Source organism: Mercenaria mercenaria, unplaced genomic scaffold, assembly GCF_021730395.1.
Source record: "Mercenaria mercenaria strain notata unplaced genomic scaffold, MADL_Memer_1 contig_2009, whole genome shotgun sequence".
Taxonomy (NCBI): Eukaryota; Metazoa; Mollusca; class Bivalvia; order Venerida; family Veneridae; genus Mercenaria; species Mercenaria mercenaria.
The window spans coordinates 26,240-36,284 of record NW_026460037.1 but is presented as its reverse complement, the minus strand read 5'-3'; the positions used below and the strand labels follow the sequence as shown (position 1 = coordinate 36,284).

The window sequence follows — 10,045 nt, the reverse complement described above, 5'->3', positions numbered from 1 at the left end:
ATTCCGTTTATCAGGAAAAGCAATAGTTTAAATGTTAAGTATTTCGAGGTCGCTATGAATTAAAAGGCCAGGTTTCTTGCTTGTTGTCTTAGCGCGAAGTTAATTATGGTTAACTTACATTTACAAAAGATTTCTAAAAATATGGTTATGTTGTTTTAAAAAGAAATTTGATAAAAATAATTAGTAACTCGGGAGCGAAAATTAGATATATTAAAGTTTGAGACGTATGCAAAGATGAACAATTGTTTTATACTTTTAAGATATTGAGCCCGAATTAACAATTGAGAGTTTGCGTAATTCCGCTATGCTATTTCGTTTTGTTATTTTTTAGCGTTTTTTAGCGTTTTTTTACAGAAAATTGCAGAGATTACGTAATCACACGGAAATTGCCGAGATTAAGTTATCACATGGAAATTACCGAATATACGTAATCACACGGAAATTGCAGAGATTACGTTATAACACGGAAATTACCGAGGATACGTTATCACATGCAAATTGCCGAGATTACGCAATCACACGGAAAATATATAGAATACGTTATCACACGGAAATTACTGAGGATACGTTATTACACGGAAATTGTCATTATTACGTAATCACACGGAGATTACCGAGAAACGTATTCACACGGGAATTACCGAGGATACGTAATCACACGGAAATTATCGAGGATGCGTAATTACACAGATATTTCCGAGGATACGTTATCACACGGAAATTACAGAGGATACGCAATTAAAAGGAATAAAAACGAGGATATGTAATCATACAGAAATTACCGAGGATACGTTATCACACGGAATTGTCGAGAAAACATAATCGCCATTCCGGGCTACCAAAAAATGCGTTTTTTTTACCACTCAGTTGGGTACATTAATTAACAGTATAGTAAACACCAAAATGTATGTAAACAATGGACTATGGTAGTTCTGCACGTTAGGGTCGATTTTTTTCTACAATGTAGAAATTGATTAAACTTCTATTTTTCAAAATATACCTAGAAAATTCAGCAAATAAAAATGAAAAATTTGTAAACGTTATCACATGGAAATTACCGAGGATACATTATCACAAGGAAATTGCCGAGGATACGTTATCACACTAAAATTGCCGAGATTACGTAAGCACATGGAAATTGCCGAGATTACGTTATCACACGGAAATTACCGAGTATACGTAATCACACGGAAATTACTGAGAATACGTTATCACACGGAAATTACCGGGGATATCTAATCACAAAGAAATTGCCGAGATTACGTAATCACAAGGAAATTGCCGATATTCCGTTATCACACGGGAATTGTCGAGATTACGTAATCACACGGAAATTACCGAGGATACGTAATCACACGGAAATTACCGAGTAAACGATTTTTGCTAGACTGATTTGAAAAATTTGGACCTCACGCATTTTTTCATAATGCAAGTCTATGGGAAATATCATAACTTTCATAACAAAGAACTTTTTCTACAATGTAGATTTAAATGAAACGTCTCACACTTGTAAAAAGACATATGGCTTATAATGTAGTGAAATAAAATGTATAGGTCTTTGTGCTTACTTTTGGTATATTTGACCATGATTAAAAAGAACCGAACATTTCACGCCAGTTTTGAGACATTATTTTAAATTATTTAACGTGTCATATGTTTTAATATCATATTTTGACTTTAGAAATATAGTAACACTTCCATTTTGATAAATCTACTCCAAGTTTTCATTAGATTTTAAAATGATTTTCATTTCCGTAAGCCGAATCCAAGCTTTATTCTATGTTTTCCGGATAAATGACGTTACGCCACCACCTCCGGTTTATCAAACGTACAGAATACCTTAATGACAGCGCAGTCACTTCATTCCTTATTATACTTAAGCGGTCTTACAATTTCATATTGTGCAAATATGCACAAAAATAAAATTCCTGCTACAACGCGATTATACTTTAGAGTCGGAGAGTATCGACCATCCTGGCTATGATAACGTTATCTATTGAAATCACTTTAAAGTGGCAGGGTTTTTGTGATATTTTATGACAACTGTCACATACCGTTATTCACTTTGCAAAACAGATTAATTTTCACAATTAAAAAAATGATATGATGTTTGACGTTTCTATAGGATGTTAAACTTTGAGTTTTGTAGTTCTGATTGAAGCGCTATTGAAAGTTCAGAAAAAATCTCAGACTGATGGATAGAACAAATGAATTTCGCCGTATTGAAAATGGAATTACACGAATGGCGGTATTGATGATATCTGTATTGTTGCTTTGTGAAGTTGAAGGAAGAGACAATGGTGAGAAAAATTCGTACATTTTTAGGTTTGGCAAAGTTTTGTATTCTTATTAACATGTTTTGACTTTACAATGAGCTTCAGTTACTACTTTCCGGACAAACTTTTTTAGATCTTTTAACAATTATATTAAAGTATAACTATCAAAAAAGAAATACTTAAAGTTTTATATTTATCACGTGTGCTGATAATTTCGATTGGAGAAGATCCGTCTCTTGTATGGTCAAGATTTTGCGGTGAAACAAGCGGACATTTTTCTGCAGAAGATGTCACTCTTTCCTCCCAGTAAATTCAAAGACGTATAAAATACACAGACTTGGGACAGAAGATAATCTAGAGTAACCTGGTATCACCGTGTTAACCGGCGTTATCTTATTGAAACGCTTTGCCGACCTGGACCACCTGTGATCAAACCAACAGACGCTTATTAAAGTTATATAACACTGGTGATACGGCTAAATTTTCAACCAAAAAGGAAAAAAGTACAAAAAAAAAAACAACAACAAAAAAGAAAACCATTAATACTATACACAAACGATCTGGTAGAAATTTGCTCAAGACACAAATTTTAACCCTTCTGCTTTTTGTTTCATAAACCGGTAGAAACACGAGATGTTGGTAAGATTCCCTTAATATGTCTTTCAACTTGCCGATCAATTTATTTTATTTTATACCTCTTTTATTTTTTATAAAACTGATAATGCAGACGGTTTTTCAGAATGTTCAATATATTTAGGAATGGTACGGTCTTTGTTAGTTTTGTAATGTTTCATAATTTTTGTAACTCACGCGATATTTTGTTTATATTGTAGATAATAACATACAGCATATCAAAGAGGAATTCATCTTTTTCGACAAATTTTTACGGCAATTTGTAACTCCGAAATTATCGAATTATAAATTGTTCGATTAACTAATTATCTAACCTTATTTAGATAACAACAGTTTATACGTGATATTGAAGTTGGAATGCTACCAACAAGTAAATAAGACACAAATTATGAATTAACGAAAATGAAAGGAAGGATATAATTATTTGAGCTTCGCTACATACTTGCGTTTTTTACTTAAGAAAAAGCAAAAGTCATATTGATAAAAATATTGAATGTTAATCTTTTTTTAAATGAGTTGATTCAAGAAAAGTAAAAAAAAAATAAATAAATAAAAAAGACAACACTTTTTAGTTCAATTTAAGGTGACGCCATAGGCATAAATCTGCCCCTTAACCATGCATTTGAAATAATCTTCCTTCCAAAAAATATCATAATAATTAATTTTGTTGAATCTTACTTCTTCAATTCATACGTTACACGTAATGGTTCTTTGAATGAACCTTTGTTTAACAATAAACGTTTGATTATTTATGTTCTCGTTTATTCTTCTATTTTATTTCGTTTCCAAAAGTGCTTATGCTTAATAATCCAATCGCAGCCAAATTCATTTTCTGGGAAAATAGCAAAACTATGTAATATTTAAAAAATAAATAGGTACATGTAACAGGTAAATCACCTTTGTAGGGTCAGATCTGAAATAAACATCAGACTGTGTGTGTGTTCGGGTTTAACGTCTTTTTCAACATTTTTTCAGGCATATAAACGACGGAACATTAAACTGAAATGTTGACAATAGTATATCCACAATTGAAAAGATTTAACTCATAATATTTAGGCGTATAGTGGCTTTATGCTACTTCCTTTAAAATCTTTTTGTCGATATTGATGTTTCAGGTGACCTGAAAATTCGTAGCCTATGGTAAGATTTAATGATTGGGATGGATACCCGTTTTCTGTCGTTCTATTGCGTTCAAAAGTGGTTTGTTTTCCCTTAGGTTTTTAAAGTTGAAAATCTGTATATTGGCACTGTAAAAAATAAGTTTTACACAAGAAATTGCAAAAACATAAAGTTATGCATGTATGCATACAACATGGAATTGAATATGTAAACAAGTATTATGTTGCATTTTATATATTTCCTTTTATGAACTTGCAGATAAGATTTATCTAAAGGATTTAACATTTGAGACGAGGACATGAAATAATGCAATATTTCTGTTATCAATTTTCTGCTCTAGATAGACATTTATCTTGAAAGCTCTACACTTGACATACAGTTAGTTTTCTAAATTGTTTCAACACTTTTTAAAAACTGATTAAGTTAAATACAAAATATTCAATAAATTTGAATTTTTCATAGTCCCTAGATATATGATAATAGAAAGGATCAAATACAGTTGAAACGGGTTACAAACTGTTATCAAGTTCCATATGGAATCCAGCATTTTCTGTCAGAGGAGGTCCAAATTCTATGCTTTCTGCCAGACGGGGTCCTAGTACACTTTTATACAAAATAACATTAAAATTAATGGTATTTACATTAAATTCCAAAATCCCTGGGCGTGGGGGGGGGGGAGGGGGGGGGGGCGGCGGGGAGGTCTGGACCCCTAGTGCAAGAGAAAATTGGGTGCAGAATAAAAAGTTTTGAAAATCATATATTCATCTGAAGGCTCGTCACAGTAGATAGTACACTTTATGTCAACATTATACATAGATAATCAATACAGCATTCATAGAAATTGTCAGTGACAACACATAATTAAGATTAGCAGATATTAGTGTAGTGTATTCAATGATACACAAATGCACGGTATGCAAAACAAAACATCAGATAAAATCAGATGAGTAAAACATAAAGTGCAACTGTGAGAGAACTAAATACCAAACTGCGACGGTGTCTCAAAAATAGATATGGAAGCTTAGTACTGTAATAAGATGTAATGCATTTAAGTTATAATATTACATAAATGTGTATAATATTATGATGTATTCATGAAATAAACAGGCTTTAAACATGATTTCTTTAAGACAAAACGTTTGACGTGCCTGCATCAAGGCTTTCCTCACTTACCGATTGAAAAACCGAAGGACTTATATATAAACTTTAGTGTATGCTGCCCTTAAGGGGGTGGGGATAAAGATATATAAAACAACTTTTCTCATTTAAACAATGTCTCATTAGAAAGATATTAGTCATGTTTGTGAATAAGACAAAATATATTTTAACTGAAGCACGAGCGTAAAATATCTTTATGTCATTTATTTCTATCTATAGGTGTATTATGACTTTTCAAGTAGCTATAAAAAAACAAAACAAGATAGGGCGAACCCTCATCTGGTGTTTTATGTTATAACGCAATTTCAAAAGTAAATCTAAATACATGTATTCATAATAGCATTTGTATTGTTAATGATAATGGAAGCCACAACGCCTTTTGCTATCTTCAACAAAAATATACGCTCGTGCAAAATATATGTCCAATAGGATGCTACTTGGTGTAAATTCCAATCTAGTTATTTGAATTCTATAACACTTCCACTAAAGTCACTTCCGTTGTGTTGAAAAACATTCTAAAAAATGAATGATTGAAGATGTAGTTTTATCAAATTTGGAAAGGTGGAAAAGAACATGTCGCTAAAACGACATAAACGGAACTGTTTCAGGCTAAGTTTGATTGAGCCTTTTCATGAACATCAGTGCAAATAAAGCTACCATCTCTCTAGACCCAGATTGAACAGAACTTAACCGTTACACATGTTACAAGTTCCAAACACAGTTTAGACTGAAACTTACGGAAATATCTAGTATCGACCATATGAATAAGACAATGATGATTCTCAATTATTATCGCGTAATATTTTATCAAATGAAATGGGAATTCTGACGAAGCGTCTAGCGAACGGCTAAACAAAATGTCTCTTTAAATGCAATAGTAGTACAAGGCCAAATATGTGTGAAAAGTGGTGCGCAGCAGGGTATAATAGATATTTATATTTGAAATTCAAACCCTTTTCGTTGTTAACTGAGATATGATTACGCAAATGAAAACATGGAAATTACATTTCATTTATAACCAGATGCTGAACGTCAGACTGAGTGCCGAAAGTTTACAGCTGATAAAGAAATTCAGAATCTCATAGCGTCTGGTCGAAGAGCAGCAGAGCCATGTCCTTGCATTGAACAGAAAATCATACTTGATAAAACTTTTGAGAAAACTGTACATTGTTACAGACAGTGGTTCTTTCAGGAGGGCGCAAAACAAATGTGTTGCTACAGGTAACATAATTCACTTTATATATTTCATTATGATAACAACATACATTGTAATATAATAACACATTTACATGTATTTATACGTAAATGAATATACTTACGTTTTCTATCAGTTCATTCAGTCATACAAGCTATCTTGACCCGCCTGCTTAGCTCAGTAGGTAGAGCGTCGGTCTACGGATCACGTGGTTGCGAGTTCGATCCTCGGGCGGGGCATATGTTCTCTGTGACTATTTGATAAACGACATTGTGTCTGAAATCCTCCACCTCTGATTCATGTGGGGAAGTTGGCAGTTACTTGCAGAGAACAGGTTTGTACTGGTACAGAATCCAGGAACACTGGTTAGGTTAACTGCCCGCCGTTACATGACTGAAATACTGTTGAAAAATCTTTATCATCTATATCCTAAATGGATGGAAAGAAACACGGTGTAGGAGTTGAAACAACAAGTGTCATTTTAATGTAACTGTTGTGGTTCCATCATAATTTCAATACGAACAGTGAAACAAGTAAGTGGTAAAATATTTAAAATCTAAAGCACCAGAACCACAATGACTGCCAAACACTGTCTCTTTTAAAACAGACATGTTGAATGCCATCCCTGAGGAAATAATTATAGCTTATGTTTCTATAAATTAAAATGTTTTAAAAGTTAGTATGTGTACAACAACATGTCCATAACAGATGTTAGGTTTTATGTATTAAAAGTTTAGTATGAGCGTTACGATCATTTGAAAATACCTAAATAGCGGACAAGTTTTATAAAATGAAACATCATATCTTTCAGAACTGGGGCTTTACATCTACATAATTTTAAACCATCATCATTCATCACTTAATCATCATTTAATGATCTCTTTATTCGGACTCATTGATTATCCTTCATCATCAACAGCAACAACATCGTCAGTCAGTCAGTCAGTCAGTCAGTCAGTCATCCATCGTTCGTTTATTCATTCATTCATTGAACGTTCTACCATTGCCATTTATCATTTATACGGAAATCGGTATGTTTTGATAAAAACAGAAGATGTGAAATGTTTATACCGTTATTTAGTTACGGATGTGGAACTTCTTCATAAGAAACTGTTTGTTATATTCCTTCAACAGAGCAGATATATGTAAATTCCTGCACAAATCTTAGATATTTAGAAAAAAAATCCTAAAGATCCTTTTAGGACAATGAATTCAATCAAGCAAAATAATAGCAGACTCGTTTTAATATGTACATGACCGGTTATGAAAGGTGCAACAACCCTTTACCCATAACACCGGCGTAATTAGATTTCAATCACACAGATAATATATTGAATCAATGAGACTAGAAAGGTAAAAACTCCAAATACTTTGTATGAACAAATAATTTATGAACAGTTAGAAAATCAAGTCTCCTTTCCATTTTTAGTGAAAATGGTAACCTGATAACTAAAGGTTCATCTGCTGGATATCTTCTACTTGAGAGCAGGGAGGAAGTAATCGGAAGAGCTCATAAAGACTGTTGTGGAAACGATTCAACTACATATAAACATTCCTGCCAATCATTCTATGAAATCAATTCACCAGACAATTGTAGTACATATCATCCACCGTCAGCAGGTTAGAATTATAGATTTTTATCCTTTTCTTAAATACAAATAGAATGCGTTTAGCTTTAAGCAAGAATGAAATGCTTTTTAGTTAGTAAGTACTTCTTTTTTTCTAACGAGCCTCGCCATGAGAAAAACCAGCATAATGCATTTGCAACCAGCACCGATCCATACCAGTCTACGTATCCGCGAAGTCTGGTCAGGATCCATGCAGTTCGCTAACAGTTTCTCTTATTGCAATAGGCGTTGAAAGCGAACAGCATGGATCCTGACAAGACCGCGTGGATGCGCTGGCTGGTCTGAATCCATGCTGGTCACAAACGCACTGCTAGTATGTTGGTTTTAGCATAGCGCGGCTCAAATGCTAATTAGTTAGCAAGTACTTCTCTATTTATAATAACATACGAATGCCCTGGTGTGAATTTAAAGTATAGTTAAAACTCGGTATCTCGAATTTTAAGGGAGTGTGCGTTTACTTCGGAATAACTGCATTCCGACTATAAATGACATTTCGTGCTCTTGTTTTCGGGACGGGACTTGAAAATGTCTTCGAACTAGCCGGAAATTTGGGATATTGAGTTCGAGATATTAAGTTTCGGGTGTACATTATTCTTCCAATTAATTCATTTGTCTTTCTGCAATATAGTCAGAGTAAAATATGGAAAAAGCGGAATTTTTCGCCATAGGGCACTCACGATGCTAAGCCAAATTCTTATTAGGGCGCTTTGGTAAAAATCTTGACGACTTCAGACTCATACTAATACAAATATTGTTGTAATTCAATTGCATATTTATCATATTTATTGAAATATGTATAGTTTTAACAAATAACCCAAAAAGTTTTAATCTTTATAATGGCAGTTATAAACTTATAACGTAACTTTTGCAATATAGTTTGAACCCGAAGGGACGTATAATGTTATACCGTCGGTTATTTGAATTCTATAACACTTCAGCTAGATTCACCTCCGTTGTCAGAGTGCTGAAAAACATCCCTGTCTGCTCTGTAACTCTTGAACCCCTTGACAGATTTCAAAGAATCTTGACAAAAATGTTCAGCACATCGAGACGACGTTCAGAGCATATGTTTTGGGTTTATCGCCGTTTTTCAACAGTATTTCAGTCATTTAACGGCGACGAGTTAACATATCTAGTGTTCCTAGATTCTGTACTAGTACAAACCTGTTCTCCGCAAGTAACTTTCAACCATGAATCAGAATTGGAGGACTAATGATTTCAGACACAATGTCGTTTATCAAATAGTCATATAGTCAAGGAGAACATAAACTCCGCCCGCGGATCGAACTCACGACCCGTAGACCGACGCTCTACCTATTGAGCTAAGCGGGCGGGTTATTGGAGTAAATGATGAAATGAATTTGTACTAATTCAAATTAACATAAAACAGTGCTTAATTGTTATAGCAACTGAATCCATGGTGCACCAACTGTCTCTCATTAAATCATTTTCAGTTACATCTTCGGGTGATCCTAGGATTGAAGCAATAGATGGAAATAACTACTATGATTTCAATGGTCATGGAGAATACGTATTTCTCACTGATAACACGTAAGTGATGCAATATGACATCAACATACCATGTATATTTAGTATTTTATTCTCGTTTACTTTTGTATTATTATATTTAAAGAAATCTAAAGCACATGCACTATTCTAAGTTGGTGTTGAAGCGTGTAACTATGACAGTATTAACAATAACAGCATATGCTGTGGAGTATTTATTATGAAATAGTTTTGTTTTGATATTTTATTGAGCCACACCTAAAATTTCCCACTGATTATAGCTTATTAGCTGGTCATAGATATAAATAAACACGTGTTTTGCAGCAGAAATATTTCGCAGACTCAATCCGCGAACGAACGAGAAAAGCAATTCTTATTACTTTTATATACTGATGCAAATGTGTCCTTGTAAACCAAATCGAAGGTATCGTCGTTCATAAACGTTTTAATATATCTAGACGTCAATATGGTAAAATTGTTGCATCGTAGGTCCTATTGTAATTAAATGCAAATGGAAGGTAAGTTTGCTA

General features: G+C 33.4%; 1 protein-coding gene across 1 annotated transcript in view; it reads left to right on the top strand.

The window, feature by feature from the left end:
• The first annotated feature begins 1,997 nt into the window (after positions 1-1,997).
• The window catches only part of LOC123542571 (mucin-like protein), a 32,652-nt gene continuing 24,604 nt past the window's right edge, over positions 1,998-10,045 (top strand). Inside the window, exons 1-4 of the mRNA XM_053533072.1 lie at positions 1,998-2,300; positions 6,209-6,407; positions 7,811-8,001; positions 9,464-9,560. Of these exons, the coding sequence (XP_053389047.1) occupies positions 2,195-2,300; positions 6,209-6,407; positions 7,811-8,001; positions 9,464-9,560 (593 nt within the window). The 5' untranslated portion in view covers positions 1,998-2,194. The remainder of the gene's footprint in view (positions 2,301-6,208; positions 6,408-7,810; positions 8,002-9,463; positions 9,561-10,045) is intronic.